Here is a 24,015-nt window from a genome sequence, read left to right on the forward strand (position 1 = left end):
TAGCATTTAATTTACAGGCCCTGGGTACAAGTAGTAGCACTATATTAGGGGCATACAAGTAAATAATTAAATGTGCCAAATGGGTGTAAGCCAATGGAGGGAGCTCACACACTTTAGCAGTGGTTAGCAGTGGTAAAGTTTATAGAGTCCCAAGGCCAATATAAATAAGATCTGCAAAAAATGGAGGAGTAAGGCAAAACCTTTGATGGAAGGCCATCTTAAGGCTGACAGATCTAACAGGAGACAAATTAAGGGGCCCCATACTGGATTGACTCCCAACTCTTTGCCCACTTTCAACGTCTTTGAAATACTAATTGTTGCAAAGTGATATCATAGTGTGCCCTAGGTTGCTGAATTGCTTTAAATTCTTCATGTGGATTGTGGGAAGACCAGCTGCAGGTGAAGATACTACACTGAGGGGGTTATTACAACTTTGGAGGAGGTGTTAATCCGTCCCAAAAGTGACGGATATACCACCAGCCGTATTACGAGTTCCATAGGATATAATGGACTCGTAATACGGCTGGTGGTATATCCGTCACTTTACCGTCACTTTTGGGACGGATTAACACCTCTTCCAAACTTGTAATAACCCCCTAAGGCTCCGTGACTCGGCAGCCCTTCACATGATCAGCCTTTAATTACACGCGAGAGGCAGTGAACTGACACTGCGGTGGACCCTCCAATACCTAGACTAAAACCTACACCAACTCTATACTTACCAAAACACCATCTTGAACCACACAATAGAGGCCTTTGCCTGTTAGGAGCCCCTTATTTGCAGTGCTCTGGAGACACAAACAAGACAGCACAGCAGTAAGATATCCGTGCCACAGGGAGCAAGAGCAGAAGTGAAACACCAGCAGTTGAAAGCAAAGTACAAGGCAGTCTAACACCCTCTATGCCCCCCATGTCTTAAATTACCACAACCCCTCAATGAGATCAAACAGCCCCTGTCTCCACATATTAACCCCTACTCAAGAAGACATATTTAGGTATGAACACAAAAGTGAGCTACAGCGAGGTGAACTTGGGACAGGCTGTGTGGACTCTAGCTGAGTTCACCCTCTTCAACCTTCAGAATTTCACTGTGTTACTGCATTATCGTTAGCGGCCGTCACTCATGTTGCAGAAGCACTATTCAGGACTGAAACGGTAAAGGGATTCAGTTTCAATGGTGATGGGGTGCCACTGCATGGTGCTTCCATTGCTTCTAATAAAATGTTAACGTCGCACAAATGTTTGGCCCGGCAAGACATAGGGATATTCTGCTTTACTAGAGAACATTCCGTCCATTTCACCCATATCGCACCATTGCTAAAATAAATGATTCGATTACACTTCACGGAAAGTGAGGAGTTTAGTTTCTCCAGTGAGGGCACATCGGTAAGATGAATGCAAATTGCCTTTACTACTTTGCATTGGTATCTGAGCAGCACGTAATATTAGAAATGTGGCTTTTCTGTGGGTAGATGGGATGCTTTCAGCAGAGTGAAATTTGCTCACGGATAACCGGCCCCAGCTCAGGTATGGCTCGAACGTGCTGGTGCTTCGTTTCCTTTACCGTTGCCCTCTTGCTTATCCCGTTCCATTCCAATGTCCCACTTCCTTGCTGCTGCTGGCTGCACTACTCCACCCCAATATTCTGTGCTATTCCGCCCTCCTCTACTTCACCCTCCAGGATCTACGTTTTATCCCTATCAAGTCCTTAGGCGCTTCATCCCACTGAGCTCTGCATTGCCCAAACCTGAATTCGTTCTTGGTCTACCCTTGTGTAAATCTGGTTATTGGCCCATCAGATCATGTTCTGTTGCCGTAAACCTTTCCGTGATACATACACTCACACCCTGAAATTACTCTACCAGCACGAACCATGCAGTTCTGCCCCCACCCCAACAAATCCTGTGCTTGAGGCTCACACACCCCTGTTTGATTAATTGATCCTGTCCTGCTCCATCACCCTTGTTTTTCCCCAGTCCCTAGACAGCTCATTTAACCCCATTCTACCTCATATCTCCTTTGCCTCTCAATGCTTTCACTCCCCTTTCCATTAATATTATTTACTGTGGTTTTTTTAATTGAAAATCTACACATAATTGCAACACAGGTGCAGAGTGTGATATCTCTTCTATGTATTACTCAATCTTGAGAACAACTTTTTAATATATAGAAGACTAAGGGCCAGATGTACGGCCATTTAATTTTGCGAGTCTCTGCGATTCATTGCGAATCGCAATTAGAGACTCCCAAAATGAAATGTACAAATGTGTCTCAGACTTATTTAGCGATTCCCAATGGGGTCACAAATGACCTACCTCATTAATATTAATGAGGTAGGTCGCAATTTGCTACCCCATTGGGACTGGCCACACTCATAGGGATGGCGGCCTGCTGTGGACAGCAGTCCACCATGTCTGTGATTGCTTTTAAATAAAGCAGTTTTTTAAAAATGCAGCTTGTTTTCCTTAAAGGAAAACGGGATGCATTTCAAAAACGAAAATGAAAAGTTTTCTTTTCAGTTTTTTTCAGGGTAGGCAGTGGTCAGTGAAAAAATATTTTCGCTACCATTCATAAAAGGGGAAGAGATCCCATGAGGACCCCTTCCCATTTGCGAATGAGTTAGCACCAATTTGAAATTGGTGTTCACTGTGATTGGTTTGTGACTTCATTCATGACCGCAAAACAATCATACAAACCATTCATATTCGTATTTGGAAGGGACACCCTGAACAAGCTCCTTCCTAATACCAATTGCAAAACCCAAAATACTATTTGGTAACAAATTACTGAATTGCATTTTCGGCTTTGTAAATCCCCAAATACATGTTTCTATTCGCAAACGGGCCAATTCTGTGAATTGGCCCGTTTGTGACTAGAAAAATGCCTTATACATGTGGCCCCAAATGATTGGCATTGTCGGTTCTTGTTTTCTCTATGCTTTGCAGTTGGGCTAACTACCAACTTGAGAATTTCCTTGGAAAGTCTGATATTTTAAGACTGAAGTCAATGGTTTGCTATGACTCCAAAAAAAAAGTCCTGTAATAGCGGGTAGCAGAGCCAAAGCTCTGGGATGTAGGTGCTTGCAATCAATCACATAAAAGGAAACATATTCAAATACTGGTGCAAAAAGCGAGATGACCTTGGGTTTGTTGGGGAAAACTCTTGTCATCATTGGAGTATTTGGGACAGTTCTCAATTTGTATTGGCTGAAGGGCCTCAGAGGTTGTTCCTTGGATTGGGTATGGCTTTCAAAATGCTTCTGAGTTGTTCTACGGCTATACTGTCCTGGAAACTGCAAAAGTCAGTGCAGACTTACACACCACGTATTTGCTGCATCCCCCCATTCCATCTGCAGGAAGCTTTCAGACTTAAGCTATTTCACTTGTGAACCTGCCCCTGTGGAGCTAAGGGTTTGTGGAATACCTTGTTGGTGACCCATTTAAATGGGATTGGTGCCAATCAGAATCCTTTGTCTTGCAAGTCTCTGCATCCTGCTTGCAGCAATTTCAGCGGCACCCTTCTATCACCGGGCCTGTACTGCATCATGAGCACGTCTGGCCCCCTGTCTAACTGCCTCAGTGACTAAGAGTTGTTATTTCACGTTTTTGCAATAGAGAGAAAGAAGGAAAGGATGAGGCTGCTTGATGTCTGTGACGCTCAAATTGGCAGTATCATATTCAGCAGCCAACATTCTGGTTCCTACTTGAGGTCACCCACACATTGTGATAACGCCTATGCCACTCTGAGGCTGGGATTGGGTACACAAATGACATCATAAGGTTACAACCACTTCTATTGTGGCTTAGAATCTGGTCTAGGAGCCAGACTTCATTCAAAGGGACTGTGCTTGTTCACTGTCTGAAACTTGACTGATGCCAGACAAGTCCCTGGATAGGGTACATTCATGACACTTGCCTGAGCCTGGAATGGGAAGACCTGTTGTTAGAAATGGGGTTTCTGGTTGGCTAGGGTATGCACCTAAGCCAGGCAGATCCCACCCACTCTAGTCAGGGCAAGGGAGTTGCACTCAAGATAACACCTGCTCACCCCCTTGATAGCTTGGCACGAGCAGTCAGGCCTATCCCAGAGGCAATGTGTAAAGTGATTGCACAACACAACACACGTGAAGCATTATCCCCACCACAAAGAAAACACAACATCAAATTATATACAAATAAACTGTATTGTACCCAACATCATTAAACCAAACACAACATGTCAGTAATACCCTGCTCCCCAAGCAGTTGTCACAACATTACACAGTACTAGTACTCTGCAATAGCCAGCAGTGGTCACGTAAAACACAAAGGTTACTGGTTATCCTGCAACATAAGCAGTAGTCAGGTAAACATTACTAAAATAATTCACGTCATAATACCATCATAAAATGCTCATAAGAGGAACATCAGAGAACACGTGGCAAGTATTGAAAACATTACACCATAAACGCATGTCATAATTAACACATTACCACCAATGAACCGGTCATAATAAACATATATTACTTCAAAATGCTAGGACATTTTCATAAATGCACCTATCATGGAAGAGCACATTGGCATGAAAGCTCGGATGTTATCCCAAATACACAGACAGTGCAACTCCCTATGTGTCTATTTGCTGGGCCTTATGCCCATGCACGGCCTTTCCACTAGGGGTGGTATCTGAACACACCCAGTAAAGTGCAGGAGCTCCTGCGCTCCTTTTAGGGGTAGGGCAATAAAGTCTTTAGGGCGCTAATCCTGCTGTGTGCTTACATCAAAAAAATACAGCTCCCCCAGAAGCTTTGCAGGGACGGGTCCTCTGACCAGGATTCCGCTTGCCGTCCTGCCACTGAGATTACCAACGCTCCCCAAGAGGTATGTGAGCTGAGGGAAGCCCTCTGTGGGCATCTCACTTACAGCAGCACCTTGACAGCTGGGGGGACGATAAAAATGCAGCCGTACTTCGTTTATGGAGGCCATGCGCCTCCTCCTGGGACGGCCTCCAGGTCAGCAAGGATCTTCTCTCTCCTGCCCGAACGGCAGGTGTCCTCTTGCCAAGGGATCCTTGTCCATGCAGTCCATTGTACCCATACCGGCCGCGACAAAGATGAGCTGCCAGAAGGCAGTTTCTACTAGTGCCCCGGGGGCACTTTCATACGTGCGCCTCAGCCTGCGGCTCCTTACAACTCACTCAGGCCGCGGCAGTGATCGCACATTAGGGGACATGGATTTCCCTGCACCAAAGGGAAGACAGGCCTGTCAGCTAAGCGCTCGTCCTGTGCTCCTCAGCCCTAAAACATAAAGCTTTCTTCACGCGCTAAAGGTGCAGCACACCCACAGCGTTTTCCTTTTGCAAGAGTAGAAATGGCCAGAGAGACTTCCTGTGCTACAGCACTACTCAGTTGCAGAGCTCTTCAGTGCTGGGAGACAAGGAAGGCTGCAGGGAATCAGGGGCCTCAACACCCAGTCCCTGGAGACAGAAAAGTGGGGGACTGAGTCGGAGGGCCCAAGAAAGCAGGCTAGCACAAGGGAGTGCAGTCAGGCAGTTCCTCCTAGTGACCCAGGAGGTCACAGGTCAGCATAATATCAGCAGTCCAAGGCGGTTCCTGGTGAGTCCCTCCAACAGCATTCTGTGTCCAGTCCAGTGTCTCTTCTTGTGTCTCTCTAACATGGGAAAACCACTTGTACTTATACTCAGTTTTGCACAACTTTTACAAAGAGGGGGAGAAGAGGTTAAAACCATTTCCGACTGGTTCTGGGAGTGTCCCCTCTCTCCTTCTGCACAGGCTCCATACACCAGATTGGGATAAACAAGCCCTTTGTGTGAGGCCAGGGCACAGACTTTACAAATGCAGGTGTGCCCCGCCTCTTCTTCTCTCAGCCTAGGAAGACCTTTCAGTATGCAGATGCACCTCTGTGACACCTCCACTCTCTTTGTGTACAGGCTGTCTGAAAAGTATGCACAAAGCCCAGTTGTCACTCTGCCCCAGATGTGGACTAGGGTGAAGCTGCAAAACAGCAGTCATAAGCACAGAGAAATGCTCACTTTCTAGAAGTGGCATTTCTATAATGGTAATAAAAAATCCACCTACACCAGTAAGCAGCATTTCTCACCACCATTGCAACCCTACCAAACATGCGTACGCTACACCTCATAGATCAGACAATACCCACTAGACCTAAGGCAGGGTCTTTTCCAATGCAATCCTGTGAGCAAGGCAGCACTCACAGCAGTGAGAAACCAAATAGGCTGTTTGTCACTACCAGGACAGGCCACACAACCAGGCACATGTCCTGCCTTCTACATGCATAGCAGCCTGCCCATAGGGCTAGCTAGGGCCTACCTTAGGGGTGACTTATATGTAGTAAAAGGGGAGTTCCAGACCTGGCAAGTAAATTTAGATACCAGGTTCCTGTGGCAGTAAATTGTGTATGCAGGCCCTGCGCTAGCAGGCTTGAAATAGGTTTGAAAGGCTGCTTCTGTGGGTGGGAAAGCTGTGCTGCAGGCCCACTAGTAGCATTTAATTTACATGCCCTTGGTATAGGGATACCACTGCACAAGGGATTTATAGGTCAATTAAATGTGCCAATCAGGTGTAAGCCAGTCATACCAAGTTTAGAAGGGAGAACACATGCACTTTAGCACTGATCAGCAGTGGTAAAGTGCTCAGAGTCCTAAAGTCAGCAAAAAGGGTCAGAAAAAATAAAAGGAGGAAGCCAAAAAGTTTGGGGATGACCATGTAAAAAGGGCCAAGTCCAACACCTGTTTACTTCTCCTAGCAGTGGGACAGCTGTCTCCCACACTTCTCTAAAGAACATTTATTTTAGCCAGTCGAACGGAAGAGAGAATTCAGAGGGTGGTTGAAATGCCAAATGTCCAGGCGTTTATGCAGATTTGTTAAACACTGGCATTGAACATTACCTAACATGGGTGTGTAATCAGCACCACAGGTTTTTGTTAGACTCAGACTATGCACAGTGCACCTTCTGGTTTCCTTTTCTCGTCAGGGCACCCACTTCCTCAGCCTACCTGCCTATCACTGCAACGACTACTCTGCTCAAAGCACAATTCATTTTATATTCTTCTGTAAATCTTATTAATTGCTGAGAAAACATTACTAGTTACCTTTTAAAAAGCAGCAAACATCTGATGTTGCTCAGCAGCTTTCAATTATTTACAGACTATTACCTCTGTGAAAATATGTTATTTACTGACTCATTCAATGTGTTATCAAGTAGAGGGCGACTCTGACTATCGAGCAATTGACATACTTTTATTATTTGCCTGTAGCTGTAAGGGACTCTATGGGGCATATTTATACTCTGTTTGCGCCAGAATTGCGTCGTTTTTTTTTACGCAATTCCGACGCAAAACTAACTCCATATTTATACTTTGGCGTTAGACACCTACTTTGCGTTAATGATATGCAAGGTAGGCTTTCCCGTCTAAAAAATTGACTCCGAGGCATGTGCGCCGTATTTACACTCCCGGGCAAAATTCACGCCCGGGAGTGGGCGGGTCAAAAAAAATGACGTACGGCCGCTTTTGCGCTGTTTTTTAGCGCCTGGTCAGGGCAGGCGTTAAGGGACCTGTGGGCTCGGAAGGAGCCCAGAGGTGCCCTCCCATGCCCCCAGGGACCCCCCCTGTCACCCTTGCCCACCCCAGGAGGACGCCTAAGGATGGAGGGACCCATCCCAGGGACATTAAGGTGAGTTCAGGTAAGTGTTTTTTTTTTTTTTTTTTTTGTGGCATAGGGGGGCCTAATTTGTGCCCCCGTACATGCCACTATGCCCAATGACCATGCCCAGGGGACTTCTGCCATTGGGCAAGGGGGCATGACTCCTGTCTTTGCTAAGACAGGAGTCATTTCTATGGGGGTTGGGAGTCGAAAAAAATGGCGCAAATCGGGTTGAGGCGAAAAATTTGCCTCAGCCTGACTTGCCCCATTTTTTGGCGCCCAAGCTCCATATCCCCCTACGCCGGCGCTGCCTGGTGTACGTAGTTTTTTTTCACGCACACCAGGCAGCGCCGGCGGCTAACGCCGGCTAGCGTCATTGAATAAATACGGCGCCCGCATGGCGCTTCAGAATGGCGTTAGCCGGCGCTAATTTTTTGGACGCAAAACTGCGTTAGCGCAGTTTTGCGTCAAAAAGTATAAATATGGCCCTATGTTTTTATGATCATCTCTCTTTAATGGTATTTAACGTTTTTTAATACCAAACTGCTTGCCGTAGGATCTCATTGTGGTATGTATTAATCCGTATGTATTTATTGTTTTTTCATATTGTTGTGGTGTAGCTAGACCGAAAAAAGTTTTTCCGGACTTTGATAACCTACTCTGTGGATATTAGGTCAGTCTCTGACATGATACGGTCAACCTTTGATATGATGATGATGAACTTTGAATAATGGTGGTAAATGTTGTGTAATGTGGTCCTCTGCGGGATGTTGGTGCTGAATCTCCAGCACAATGCATGGTTCTGTCAAAATAAATGTAAATGAAAGCATACAGTAGATACCCATGATGATGCCCACCCCTAGCTATTGCTGGCCATGCACGAATGGTGCTAGCATTTGGTATAATAATACTGGACCTATCATCATGGTTGACTCTATATTACTAGCATCCATTTGCATGCACCGCTTGGTGTTCACAAGTAAAGGAGCGGGTGGTGTGTGATGACAATATTTGATTATTTGAGGAACAGAGAGCCCCAGGTTATTACTCAGTGATAGCAAGCCATGCCTCCAGGCTATTTCAACATTTTAAACAACTCCCTGCCAATTAATTCTTGCACTCAGTCACTTATCCAATCATGTAGTGTTACCTATTCATCCACCCATGTGCCAATCCATTATGGAGGCAACTATCGGTGCTCTCTCACTCACTCATCTAGCCATTCTTCCAATAAATGACCCCCACCTTCACACACTCACGCACTGATACATTTACCCATACCCAAATACAGTAGCCAATGAACCAAGAAGCACTCTGACTTGTAAACGAGACTTGTTGTCTTCGTAATTATTATTGTATGTACTGTTTTCTAAAAGGAGAGCTGACGCTAAATTATATTTATTTCTGTTTATCTTGCTCTGAAACCAATCATTTCAGCAGGTACAAAGAATGAGGGAACGTCTACAGAAGTTTAGAACATTAATGTTTGAACAATTCCCATCAAACAAAATACTCATATCACGATTGAATGGTAACACCTAACCTGTTCTGACGTAGAATCCCTCAATAATGCTGGAATTTCAACTGTACTCAATCCTCAAAATAGACACATTTAAAGCTTATGATGAAGGGTTACTGTCATGGTTTCTGTCCTTTTAGAGTAACAAATAAAATTCATTGGTTTCTTAATGTGTCACCACATAAAATTTCCTCTTGCAAAATCAGTCAAACGATCTGATTTTTATGAATGTTTCTGAATGCACAGGACAATAGCTTCTCCATTTCAATTTCTTCCACCTCAAAACCCCTGCCACTCAGAGGCTTTAATAAGTGAATCTTATTTTACCGACCTACTATTGAGATTGGTGGGAGAAGTTCTTGCAGTTTTTTCATGTCCTTAGTTGCGCTGTGCTTCATGATGGTCTTTTCCTCAATATTCATATGGGAATTAGTCACCAGGATGAATACGATGCAGAAAGCAAAAAGACTTAAAAACAGGTTCTTCTCAATCATCATGGACCACCTGGAAGAGAATAGTAGAGGTAAGCATGTACGTTCATCATGGCTGAAGCTTCAGAATTGGGTCTGAAAATAAGACAGGTCTTTGAGTGATGTCCATCTTCCCCAAATAATTGATCCTCCCATTATTTACATTGTATTGGTTTAGCTAAGGTTGGAATAGAGACATACATTTTTTTCTAGGAGTACTACATTGAAATTGAGATGCTCTTTAGTATTACTTACCTGTTAAATATGAATCCACTTGGGATACTCACTTAGGGCCAGATGTACGAAAATGCAATTTTGCATTTCTTAAATAGTGACTTCATAAGAAATGCAAAATGCTATGTACCAAGATACTGATTTCTTAATAGTGATTCCTACAATGTAGGAATTGCTAGTAGCAAATACGTATTAAGAAATGCCATTGCATTTGAGTCAACGAACCAGTTTTACATTTCCTAAATAGCGATTTCTTATTAGGAAATTGCTATTTAGACATGCAAATCTAGGGATGGCAATGGGAAGAAGGCCCCCCTTGGTGCACCCCAAAAATAGAGATGCACCTGTAGAGCACACATATGCCAAAGGGGCATGTGTGCGCTCTATTGCAATTAAAAAAAGCACCTTTGGGTGATTTTCTTTAAACTGCACCGGGATACCACCGACTTTAAGGCTCTCAAAGTAATCCCAGCTGCTATAGGCCAATATCTATTATAGATTCCATAGTCAAGCTAGCGGGAAGATAATCTTAGAGAGGCTAGTCTTGGTGGAGGACAATGGCATCCTCACAAGGCAACAGTATGGGTTTTAAGAGGATTTGGGGACAATAGAACAATGCCTCAATGCCTATCACATTATTAAGAAATATACTATAGCAAAGCAAGGGTCAAGGGGTGCACCAGGGGTGCATTTTCTCTCCACTACTTTTCCTCTTGTTTGTTAGTAAATTAGAAGAGGCACTGCCGGTCAAGGGAGCAGACATTCCAATAATCAAAGACATCCCTATCCTTGCCCTCACTTATGCAAATGATACCGTGTTACTTGGTAAAACTCCTAAAGCCCTGAAATGACTAATAAAAGGCTATAGAGATTTTATGGCCTCCCTGAAGCTGGATGTGGCTCCCAAGACTTTGACAGGGCCGGTGGATCAAGGAATGTCACAATGCGGACATTGATGGTAAATGACAACCCAATATTAAAAGCCAATCATTTTTCCTATCTTTGAGGTGCTTTTGATTCACAAGGCTCTAGAATTCAATGTTTTAACAGTATCGGTTTCATCTCGAACCTGGCTTTCTTTATTGGAAAAAAAAAACATTGCCCCTATTTTCTTTTAGAAATTTATATGCGGAAATGCCTTTCAGTTTTAACCTATGGCTCGGGTATGTGGGGCTACAAAAAGGCCTCTGCCCTCCAAAAAGAGGAAAACAGGGTATATAGACGGCTTTTAGTCTTCCCGTCAAGTAGCCCAAGTTTCATTTTGCACAAAGAGCTTGGCTTGGAGCACATTGAGGATTAGATTAATTTAGCCCCATTACTACTGTGCTGCTCCATTTGGAGCAATCTTCGAGCCCTGCTTAATAGGAATTATCGAGGACTGTTTATCATAGAACATGAGTCTTCAAATCCCATGGCTGCCCATGTCAAACGGATGTGTTACTTATTGAGTAAGCAGAACTGCTTCCACCAACCATAAGGAGTGTGTAAGTATGATAGATCCCAGCTGAAGCAATTGTTTCTCAAAATGAAGCAGCGAGAAAGAGAAGCTGGAGAACTAAGACCAAGAATAAGGACTACATATTAACTCACACCACCCTTGGGCTCAAACCATACTTGGAGCTTGTGACCGCCACCTAAGATAGGGTCCTCTTAACCACATTTAGGGTTGGCTATATTAGATGGTAGCTTCCTTTCCACCTTTGGCAGTATGAATCCTCTTCCATCATCCCAGTTTGCCCTTGTAACAAAAATTCCTCCCAGAGTTAGTTGCACATTGTGTTTTCGTAAGTTTTACTCTTAGTTTACAAGATGCTATCCAACCCCAGTTTTGAAAGGCTCAGTGATAACCAGATGTAGACCCATCCTTCAGCACCTAAAGGCACTGCGCTCACCAGAGAGTTGATTTAGTGTCAGTTCATTTCTTAAAAGCCTGTGTTAGGAGTCACATGATCTTTAGATTTTACTATGTACCTAGGTCAGGATTTTAATGCATGTTTTTTAATGGTCTTATAACCATGTGTGTTTTTTATATATTTGCTTTTATGATCATATTTAATGCTCGAATAAAGCTAATTGATTGGTTGACTTGTCAGTCAGTTGCAGTAGTAACGAAGAGTGGCAGCTTGAGGGGCACAGCGTTTAAAGATTTTGTAAATGCTTTGGTAAGCTCCCATAGACCTTTGCCAGGATATCTCCACAAAAGCAAACAAAAGATCACCTCCAAGTGTACTTTTTTGGAACTTAGGTATCATGGACCGAGCTCAACACTCTTATAGAGGTGTGGGTTGTGCAATCATCAATATTTCAACAAGCATCTACAACTTCCTTTCATCATAGAGCTGGGTGTCTGTCATCTAAAAACAGGGCAGAGTATAAGCTGGTGGCAGTTGTGTTCAAATCTGTTCATGGTACTTTTCCACACTACATCATTGACACTATGACCTTCCCCATCTAAACCTAGACATGCAGGCCCATATTTATGCGCCGGATATGCGTCATTTGTTTTACGCAATTTCGGCGCAAACTTAACTCCATAGTTATACTTTGGTGCTATACCCGTCCAGCGCAAACGTTGTGGAGTTTGAGTCATTTTTTGAACGTGAAAACCTACCTTGCGCTAATGACATGCAAGGTAGACGTTCATGTGCAAAAAATGACTCTAACGCATGTGCGCCTTATTTATCCTCTGGCGTCAAAATGACGCACAGGACGAGGCGGGCCTTAAAACATGGCGCCCAGACAGATTTGCGCAGTTTTATAACGCCTGGGTCAGGACAGGCATTAAGGGACCTGTGGGCTCATTTCCATGGTGGGAGACCATGGAAGCAGTCCACAGGTGCCCTTCCCTGCACCCAGGGACACCCCCTTCCACCCTCGCCCACCCCTGGAGGACACCCATGGATGGGGGGACCCACCGATGGTGAGTGCAGGTAAGTATATATTTTTTATTTTTTTAAGTGGCATAGGGGGGTCTGACTTGGGCCCCCTTACATGCCACTGTGCCCAATGGCCATGCCCAGGGGACAGAAGTCCCCTGAGCATGGCCATTGGGCACAGTGGCATGACTACTTGCTAAGACAGGAGTCATTTCAAGGGGGGTTGTGCATCAAAAAATGGCTCAAGTCAGGTTAGAGCCAATATTTTTTACTCTAACCTGACTTGCACCATTCTTTGGCGCACAACCCCGAGTCTTCCCTTCGCATCCGCTGCCCGGTTACCGTCATTTATTTTGACACTAACCAGGCCGCATCCCCAGCTAACGTCATTCCATAAATAAGGCGCCCGGCTTGCGCATGGGAATGGCGTTAGCCGGCGGTAAACCTTTTGACGCAAATCTGCCCAAGCGCTGATTTGCATCAAAAAGTATAAATATGGGCCGTTGTCTCTAGATTCTGATCGGTATATCTGCTAGAACCACATTATTGTAACTCTGTGTTGCCTGATATCTGTGCTTTCTCCACACCTGGTGGCTTTTAAACGAGTCTAAACAATCATCTCTAGAAACTGGAGAGAAAGAATACACAAAGATGCACATGGCATAAACATGTAAGAAATCCATCTGAGGGAGTACCATGCAATTTGTTTATCTGATGCTTCGTTTCGCTGATCATCTCCCACAAATCCACAACTATGCACGAATGTTTCAATCAACCTCTCTGGGTTACATTCCCTATCATAACTGCAGCTCACGCTAAGTATCATGCATGCCCCTTTGTACAGCATTTCTGTTTAAAATATGAAGATTCGCATGTCAAACATTTAAATAAATAATGTAAGCTCCAATTCAAGTGTGTTTTTTTCTTACAAATGGGGCAGATTTAAGATGTAGATTTTGGTGTCTGCCAAAGCTCTGGGGTAGGTTGGTTGGGGCCCTGCATCTGACAACCGAATAGCAGTCCATCCACATTTGTGTACTGTTTTTCATGAACGTGCTTCTCCTGACAGGGCTACAGCTAATTAATCAAAAACGTAAAGCCAGGTGGGTTGCTATGTCATGTCGGCCAACTCACCATTTTCTTTTGTTTCGTAGGGACAAACCTCCAGAACCGGGTTTTATTTTTGTCAAAAAACTATTCTAATGTGGTGGGAAATTTCTCTCTACGCACTGAGTCCATTTCTGACAGTTCGTGCCTGGGTTGTGAGGGGCAGCCCTGGCAAAAAAAAAGAAATGAACATTGAGAGACCTATGACAGATGCTTTCCAGTGGGGGAAACAGCTGGGGCTCGATTGTTAAAGAAGTGTCAATTCCCCTGTCTCTACACAAGGTGAAAGAAGCAAGGATGGATACAAGAGAAGAGACTAGAGAACAGAGTGAAAATATCTATAGTACTTTATAATTAAACTCAGCAGGGCTACCTTAATCATAGCTGACTTTGGAAATCAGTGGTATTGCACAGGAAAGGGTAGGAAAAACGTCTGTCTCAAAGGTTATACTAAGTCACAAATGCAGACAGACAGATAAGTTTGCCCTTTGCGCCCTAGAAAATGCTTCTCTCTGCAGTGAAATTATTTTATGGAGCTCACTTCGTTCTGGGTGAGGTTCCCACAAGGCTCGATCCATTGAGAGATCCACAAGGGCAGAGGGGTTGAAAAGGAGACTGCACTGAACACTGTAGAAGTACAGACAAAGGCACCAGGAACTAGAAAACTACTTCGCTGAAGACGAACCTGGACGCAAGATAGGGAAGGTGGACGCAGAATCCAGGGTGATTTGACCGCGTTCCCTCTGTGATTCTTCTGCTGCAGGGTTGTTGCTGCTATGCTCTTGTCAGCAGGCAAAGGTAGCACTGTTAGGCAGAAATAATTACACAACCTCCGATGTGCCTTGCTGGAACGTGCAGTGGAGAGGAGTTCCAGATACGAAATGAGTGAAGTAAAATACTTGTCAAGATCCCGGATATAGTTTCTTGTCTAGGCTGAGCTTTGTCACTGTCTTGGAAACATATTTTGTAAGACTCTAAAGAAGTTACTGCATGCTGCATTCAATCGTTTGCGCACTTTGGACGCCACGTTTCAGACAGAACTCGTTAGTCCAATTAACTGAAGACCAATCCATCACTTGGCTACGTGCGCGCAAGTGTCTCTCGCACTCCTTATGTGCCTGGCTAACACGACGCATGAGAAGGTAGGCTATACACTTGGACATGCTACCTTTCCAATCTTTTCATCTCAAAGATAAGCCAGGCCTCCACAGTCACCATCAGTGTAGACATCTTGTTACTTACACTCCAGTAACATTGTGACAGGAGTCCAACTGCATCTAACTGTGTCCCTGGAAAGGTCATGAGCCAAGCATCACCATTTTAGTCAAGGGGGCACTCTGATGCAAGTGAAGAACATACGTTTGCTTCCTTCCATAGAAGACATGCATTTCCTTTTGACCTAATACTGCTATAAAGTGTTTGGGCAATGGTTTAGCATGGAGACAAAACGAAGTCCTAGACATCCTAAACATATAGAAACACTTTAGAGGTCAACAAAATAGCTGTCCCATACTTTTCCCAGTTAGCATCCACCCTGTTTTCCCATAGCGTGAAATGTGTTAAATCCCAAGGGATTTGACTTGGGTCTGTCAAGATAGCATAGCCTGGTTTCTCTCATTTCGTCAGTACGACAGACTATTACTTCCAATTGACAGCTCAGTTCCACTGATAAGCTGCATCAAAGGCAGGATCATTGTCACCTTGTAAGGGGTTCTAACCATCTTTGTGAACATTATCATCACTGTAAGCACTTCATGCCATCCACGAATGCTGGGAAAAGGAAACTCTCAAGGAAAACAAGGCAATTGTGGAAAGAGAGAGCACAATGGAAAAGACATTGAGGAATTGCCCGGGGAGGTGGGTTGGGACCTGGCGGGTCGAACGTCAGGTTCATAATATGATGGTCGAACTGCCAGGAGTCCGACTGCCACCAAGAGTTTGTCGGTCTCATGACCGCCATACTCGTAATGAGGCCCTAAATATTTCACAAATTAAGCACTGCTTCTGCTCAAATCTTCAGAGAAGGTTACATCACTGGGGGTGTGGTCAGATGACTGTTTGTCCAATGAGCATGACGATTCCATTTTATCTGGTTGTTTTCATATCCAGTGCTTGAACAGGAAAGTCTTATTCTTTCTCAGGCCCTTAGATAAACAGGAAGTCACCACTAGTATTCTCCCAGTGGTTTGTTCTTGGGCGTACCTGGTGCAGCAATAGAACAATTACAATGTATTCAGAACATTGCTGGGACCACTGGGTTGTGTAAGTGTGATTGTGTGCTTGAGGCCAGAAGAAGGTTACACTGGGTTCCAGTCAAGCAGGATGCTGTTCAAAGCATACTGTTTTTTATTGGAAAAAGGTCTTCAATTACACAAATGACAGTTTAGCAAACCTGTCTTACCCCACAGTGCTGCAGAATCACAATGGAAAAGACATTGAGGAATCGCCCAGTGGGGGTTCGGACCATTCCCATTCCTTCCTGGTGTCTGTAGCCAGTGACTTCCCCAATCTAAGTAGTTGGAGGATGGTACTTCTAGGTTAAGTGGGGAAGAGACAGTGCACAGCCACCACAACCAAGGACCCTTTGCGAAACAGAGCCCGTCCTGGTGAGTTCCTTCACTATTGTTCCAGTTTGCACTGGGCTACTCCTCCTTGTGCAGCTATGTTGTCTTGGTTGCTCCTTTCAGTTTTTTCTCAAAGTCCTTCTGCTCCTGTCGTCATCTTGAGAAATCCTGCTTCCTCTAGCACCAGATTAGCTCCTGCAGTCCTGCTGTTCTCACTGCTCCATGTCCCATGTGTCTCCTGGGGTATTTACTCAAGCCGCGAGGAATGCATTATGTTTAACCAACAATGATGAGTACTACAAGAAAGTTTCCATTTTGCCGCTACCGTTATTGGGTTTATTTTTAGCATTCTGCATATTAATTAACGTCTCATAGTAAATTGTGGAAAGCAGCAGAGGGGGCAGTGGAGTTTCCAAAATCTGCAAGGCTACTGCAGTGCTTCTCCCTTCTCTAACACCTCTTCCCCTTTCCCCCAGAGTCTTATACATACCACTTGTTTCAACAACATACTTTTATGCTCAAAGGGATGCACTGGTTTGTCATTGGCACCTATCTTACAAAGTCCTAGCAGTCATTTGTCAGTCAGAGGATGGGCAAGGAAAGTTCCACTTTGCTTTCAGTGGCCTGACCTTGTCCCTCTCAAAACAAACCTCTACATTTGAGCTAGGTAGCATTCACATGACCTTTTCTGAGTGGAACACTTTAGGCAAGAGGTCCCCAGCATTTGCATGGTTATATTCAGCCATGTCCCAGCCAAGTGAAATTCTTTTCTCCCAATTGGCAACACTGAAATTAAATTTCATCCTACAAATGCATGTCTCCTATGAAAAGAAATGAACCAAAAAGATCACACAAATACTGTATTGGATTCAGGACAGAGTTTTTTAGGAAAGTTCCCCACATGGTGGCACTGTATGTCTATTTTCCAGAAGAGTTTGATAGTTTATAGTTTAACTATTTAATATACTTCAAAACTAAAACAATAAAACTAGCATGTTTGTGTCTTATCTATAGTTTAAAGTGACCTGGAATAGTCCCAAATATCACATTTGTTTGAATGTGAATGATAGTAGGCAATGCTCTCATTGGTATTCAGCAGTAGTGGCGGGAGCTGTGTGTTGTGTCAGCTGGAGGGGTACTCCTGTAAAATACGTTAAGACCAGACTTTTTTAGCACGGCATTTGCGTCGTTTTTTGAAGCAAAATTGGCGCACATTTACAAAATACGATTGTATTTTGTAAGTTTGCACCGATTTTGCGTAAGAAAACAATGCAAATGCAGTACTAAAAAAGTATAAATGTGGGCCTTAGGGCCTCATTTTGAGTTAGGCAGGTCTACAGTCGGTCCACCAGACCCATGGGGTGGAGACCGTAGCGGACCTGGAGGTCCCCCCCAGCCTTATTACACAGTTTTCACCATGTTTACAGATGGAAACCTCCGTATCAGGAGGTTTCTGCCAATCAGCGTGGTGGAAACAATGCCGTTGCATAGAGGATACCGCAGCATCCTCTGAATGCGCACTGTCTGCTGTAGCAGACAGTGTGCATTTTGAGAGTGCAGGGTAGGCCCCCCCTGCACTGCCTTTCTGCCAGCCTTTTAATAGCAGGGACCCAGCCATGAAAAAGCTGGTGGAAAATAAAGTCATGATTGTCACGACAGTGCAGAGCTCAGTGGCGACGTGGCTGACCATGATTTTGACTGCTGCCAACCCAGCGGGATCTGTGACATGATGGCAGTCACAGTCCCATGATGGTCCAATTGTCAGGGTCATAATATAGCGGTTGGGCCACCAGGAGTATGGCTCACCAGTTTCAACTTGACAACTGGACAACAGGAACTGCCCAGGGCCCTGCTGCTGGCCTTTGGACCCTGCTGCCAGCTTCTGCTGGTGTGAGTCTTGACCCCAAGTGCTGTTCCCAAAGTCCTGGACCCATAGCTGGTGTCACAGTTTACTACTCCAACAAGTCCTGAAGCATGGGACTTAGAAATCTTTTGGCTCTAAGGATCTCTGGAGGACCAGGACCAACATGCCAAGCCAAGCTGATGAAGGTGTTGTGCTTCTGGAACAAAAGACAAATAACCCACCTTCACCTATGGTTCCACAAATGAGAATCCTAGATCTGATAATGACACCCAGTGCTTCTGGGCCAAAGATTCAGGTTGCTCCCACCCTGAGCTTTTCCGCATCAGCAAGTCAATGGCTTCGCCTAGACCTCGTTCAGTGGCTATCTGACGACAAGGAGCCCTCTTCAGCCTTCTGCCTTGCCTCACTGCAAATGTTTGACTTCCATTAAAGAGACTAAGTCCAAAGGTAAAACTTCTGACCAGGTCAAACCTGGTTTCAGTATTATAACTGTGCTCCATCATAGTCTGCCTTAACTTGCAGCAAGGTACCGGTCAACGGCAACCAGATTACTGCAGATAGCGCTTCATGCTTTTTGGAGTAAATTTTTTATTTAATGTTTAAAAATTAATATTCTTGTTCTCTTTACTGAACTTTTGCCATTTTGGTGTCAATTTATATATTACAGTATTCTCTGTTGTTTAGATTGGTTTGCAATTTTCTTATTTTGTGTTTTGACTTTCTTATTGTTTGGTACTGCATAAAAATCAAAGTTAAGCCTGTCTGCTATTTACCATAGCTACAACAAGTTTAAGCTCAGGTTAATTTAGTAACTTAAGTGATTCACCCTAACTGGGATTGTGGTTATTACTTGAGGTGTGTGCCACCTCCCCTCAATCAATAACCCAGTTTCCTACAGTCATAAACAGAAAAAAGCAGACGGGGTTACACCCAGTGAAGAAGAACCAGGTGCCCAGGTTAGAGTGGGATTCAGTGGTCCCTGTAGGAACCCTGGCTTTAGGGATACCTGGTGCTTGGAAGCTTGCCATAATGACAGGGATGTAGAAGTGACCAGGACTGCCCTTCCAGCAACAGTAAATATTGAAACTATGGGGGTTATTCGGAGATTCCCATTTTTCATGCTTGAGTGTATTAGTGGCTTTACACTGTAATAGGATGGAGAGTCCATCTGCCTATTTTTGTTGGGTGTCCTGCCTCAGACGAATCAGTGCTTGATTTGTAAGAAAAAAAGTAAGTGCTAGGGCCCTTCCAGTGAGACCACTGCAGCCTACACCACCCATTGCCCCTGCCAGCACTGACAACAGCAGTACATATTGAACTACTAACCATCGCTCTTCTACAAGTGTGACAATTCAGCATATTGTGGGTCATCCAATGCTATAATAATGACATGAGTGGCTGGTAATGTTGTTCATGAATGTATATTGACTTAAAGCCCAAGGGCCGGCTCCTGCTATGTCTCGGGTTGCCTAGCTCCAGGACATAGCTGTTTGCTGTGGCTTGGTTGCAGCTTGTAGTTGCAACCAAGCCACAGCAAACACTTCAGATTTTGACAGCGCTGTCAAAAACTGAAGCTTTCATCGAGATAAAATGCTTCAGCAAGCACGGAGCTGCTGTCAAATAAGGAGTGACCATGGGAGAGCCTATAAAGGGCTGGAAAAAAAAAATCCTATTGCTCAGTGTGAAGGTCCCACTCACACATCCACTCAGACACTTATGTACCCACTCACAGACACAATCTGACAGTTATGTACCCCTTCACAGACCCACTCAGACTCTCACACACCCACTCACAGACCCACTCACCGATTTGTGTATACACTGACACACCCACTAAAACACTGATGTACACACTCTCACACACAGACACTCTCACAGCCACTCTCACCCCAGATACACCCTCTCACAACTACTCTCACAACCAGAAAGGCATGGCCAACTCCTGCTGCGCACGGCCAAAGGGTCATACGCAGCATGGAGTTGGGTGGTTAGGGAGTTGGCTGCAGGATCTGGCTGCAGGCCAGGTCTTGTGGGAAACCTCTGCTGCACATGGGTGGAGGTTGTGGACAATGTAAGGTTGGGTGCTTTTAGGGGGTTGGCATCAGGGCCTGGCCGCAGTCTAGGCCCTGTGGCCAACCACTGCTGTGCATGACTGAAGGCCATGTGCGGCGGTGGTTCAATTAACACATAGGGGGTCATTCCGACCCTGGCGGTCCATGACCGCCAGGGAAGGGGACCACAGAAGCACCGCCAACAGGCTGGCGGTGCTTCCAGACAGTGAAAATCGCGACGGGTGCCACTGCACCCGTCGCACCCCTGCAACTCTGCCGGCTCCATTCGGAGCCGGCTTCCTTGTTGCAGGGTCTTTCCCGCTGGGCCGGCGCCCGCCGCGGTCAGAATGACCACCATAGTAATGAAAATTAAAAGAAACGTAGAAATTCACTGAAAAAAAACAAAAGTTACAGGGACGTTATAGCTAGGAAATACTCCTAAAAAAACCTTAGACATTCACTGAAAAAAACAAAGGTTACAGGGACGTCATAGTTACGTCCTGAATTTACTCATATATGGGAGAGTGAGTGGATGTCTAAATAGTTGTGTTGGTCAGTGAATGGTGTGTGAGTGGCTACATGGGTGACTTACGGGGTGTATTGGTGCTTGTACAGGTGAGTGACTGGGTGTGTGAATGGTTGTATACTTGAGTGATTGGGTGTGTAAGTGACTGTATTGATTAGTGAATGGCTGTGTCAGTGATTGTATGGTTGAGTGTGTGGGCGTGTGAGTAGTTGTGCAGCTGATTGGCTGGATGTATCAGTAGATGAGTCATCTATTAATGGGTTTTGCGAGTGGTTCTATGGGTGTATGAGTGGATGTGTCAGTGCCTGTATGGGTGTATGACTGGGTGTGTAACTAGCTGTATGAGACTGTGAATATATCAGTTAGTATGGTGTGGGTGACTGAGTTGTTGTGTCAGTGGCTATTTAAGTGAATGAGTATGTGTATGTCACTAGTTTTAAGTTTCTATCAATACGTGTGTGAGTAGATGTGTGTCTGTGGATATACAAGAGTGTGTGAATGAGTGGGCGTGTGAGTGTTTATGTGGAAGATGTCATCAGTAATGTCATCATTGATGTCACTGACCATGTCATGAGTGGTGTGTGGTCATAAGCAGTGCATTGAAGCTATAGCTAGCTCAGGTAACTATAACTGCTGAATTTCTTAGGTTTTGTACGAGTAAATTCAGCACGTAACTGTAATGTCCATGTAACCTTTGTTTTTTTCAGTGAATAAATATATATATATATATATATATATATATATATATATATATATATATATATATATATATATATATATAAAAACCTTTCCTGGTAGATCCTGGTATTTTCATTTGAAATATATTTCACATGAAATTGCCAGAGAATGAGGCATAAATATTTTAATGTGATAACAACAGTACATGCTCACTGCACCAGGTGTATATAAACACACACACACATGTATTCAGACACTGACACTCACTGGGTCAAATTCATCAACACCTTGGTGCACAGTGTTGAGTTGGGATTTACTTTCCAGCAAAATTGTTTTGCACAGAAAAGGAGCCCTAAAGTAATGAAAAGTAGAACTTCATGCTACTTTGCATAGAGGGGGAATTCCATGAGTGGTATGTGGGCGATCCCTTGCAACTACCCATGGTTTTTATGTAAAACCTATCTGTTAACAATTGTAGACAGGATTGTACACTGGAGATTTATGCCCCCTCGAAGCAGGTGTAAGTTGTTCTTACTTTGCAAGTGTCCTATACTGAGCAGCACACGTACAAAGTGGGAACATTTTAAAACTAAATCTGATTATAGTAGGCGGTACTGAAAGGGTTCCTTTTCAGTAAAAAACATATGCTAGACTAACACAGTCACCTTTGCATTATGGTGCAGACGTATGTGCATGTGACTAGGCAAGAAAGTGCACCACTGTATGGGATAACGACAGCAGCGCAACAACTTGTAGATATGGTGCTGTCCTGCACACTGCCTTTCATGAAACAGTGACCCATATTTATACTTTTTAACACAAAACTGCGGTAACGCAGTTTTGAGTCAAATGGTTTAGCACTGACTAGCGCCATTTTTTAATGCCAGCCGGGTGTCATATTTATACTATGACGCTGGGTGGTGCTAAAAATAGTTTAGAGTCATTTTTCCTAACGCTAACCATTGCACATTTTCGTAAGGCAAAATGACGTTAGTGGAGGAAAAATGCAGTTTACGAAATGTAAACACGTTGCAAAAAGGAAAAGCGCCATCTTTGCCCGCAATAGTGTCAAAAAGAGACACTAACGGAGTAAATAGTGCAAAGGAGGGGCAAGATGGACCCAGAAATCCAGGAGAAACCCCAGGGAGACCCCAGACAACCAGGAACCAGCCAGGGGAGAGAGAAGAAAAGAGAAAGTGTTGTTTCAGCACTGAGGAGCATGAAATACTGGTGAGTGATGTGATTGAGCACCAACATCAACTCTTCATCGCCTCAAAGTTGCCAATTGGAAGGAGAGATGCAATTTGGCAGCAGATAGTGGGCAAGATTAACAGTGTGGCAGAGGTCAGGAGAACTTTCACTGAGTGCAAGAAACGCTGGTATGACTTCAAGCAGAGGTCAAAGGAAAAAATGGCAAGAAACAGGAAGGCAGCACTGCAGACTGGAGGTGGGAGTCCATCACCACAAGGGACCTGGATGAGATGGAGGAGATGGTTGCAGCAGCCATCCCGGAAGAACTGGTCACTGGTATCGCAGGGCAGGACAGCACAGTCTACCAGGAAACAACATAAATGCAGGGTAAGTTGCATGGGGAAAACGATGCCAAAATCTCAAGTGCAAGAAGGGGGAGGAACATAGGTTACACACAATGCATGTCAGCCCTGCAAATCAAGCGGTGGAAAGGGCAAAGAGCCAGGTCATGGGACCCCCTGCATTGCCCATGCGAGGTGCATGGGCTGTGCAGGGGCACCCAGGGGCACACCACAACACAAAACCAACAACATCTGCATGGGGGTTCACTGGCATGCCAAGGCTGGTGGAAATGCTGAAACAGGCCCGGAGGGTAGCATTGAAAGTAAAACTGGTCTGGTGTCACAGGACAGCTGGTATTGCCAGTATGTAATCTGTAGGAACCTGCCCAGTAACAGGCCATTGGCCCAAGGGGAATTCCCCATTGACAACAATTGCCACTACCACTTGTGCTGTTGGCGCTGGTCATTTAAGAAATGGCAGTTAGGTGCCCATAGGACAAACGCACTCAAAATGAAGGTTCAGTATGTTTACCTGATCAGTCCCCATCAAAGTAGCATCAGGCCCTGATCCAAGTGCAACTCCTGTCAACTGGTCATGTCCATAGACTCATAAACCATCGGGCACTGTCACATATATAATGATGTACACAGCAGTAATCTCATACCCATGCTGGCTATCCCTGGGTTTATCCCCGTGCCTGTGTCACATTAGCTTCAATGCCACCATGCAGCATCTCATGTATCATAGTACAAGGAGGACTGCAGTGAGGGAGATGACATATGTGTGTAGGAAGACGAACACACCTGCACAGACAGAAGATGAAATGGAACTCTGCCAGGTCCATCGGTGCAATGCAATGCAGCACACATATATAAATATCAACATGAGGAACTAGCAATGGTAACAAGAGCATTGTCTCCTGGCAATGCC

At 44.6% G+C, this 24,015-nt stretch overlaps 1 protein-coding gene across 2 annotated transcripts in view; it reads right to left on the bottom strand.

Moving 5' to 3' along the window:
* Positions 1 to 24,015, bottom strand: part of ASIP (agouti signaling protein) — a 313,764-nt gene that overhangs the window by 145,708 nt on the left and 144,041 nt on the right. For both annotated transcript variants that reach the window (XM_069243819.1, XM_069243820.1), the window contains exon 2: positions 9,514 to 9,686. In XM_069243819.1, coding sequence (XP_069099920.1) covers positions 9,514 to 9,686 — 173 coding nt within the window. The remainder of the gene's footprint in view (positions 1 to 9,513; positions 9,687 to 24,015) is intronic.

Source organism: Pleurodeles waltl, chromosome 7 (assembly GCF_031143425.1).
Source record: "Pleurodeles waltl isolate 20211129_DDA chromosome 7, aPleWal1.hap1.20221129, whole genome shotgun sequence".
NCBI lineage: Eukaryota > Metazoa > Chordata > Amphibia > Caudata > Salamandridae > Pleurodeles > Pleurodeles waltl.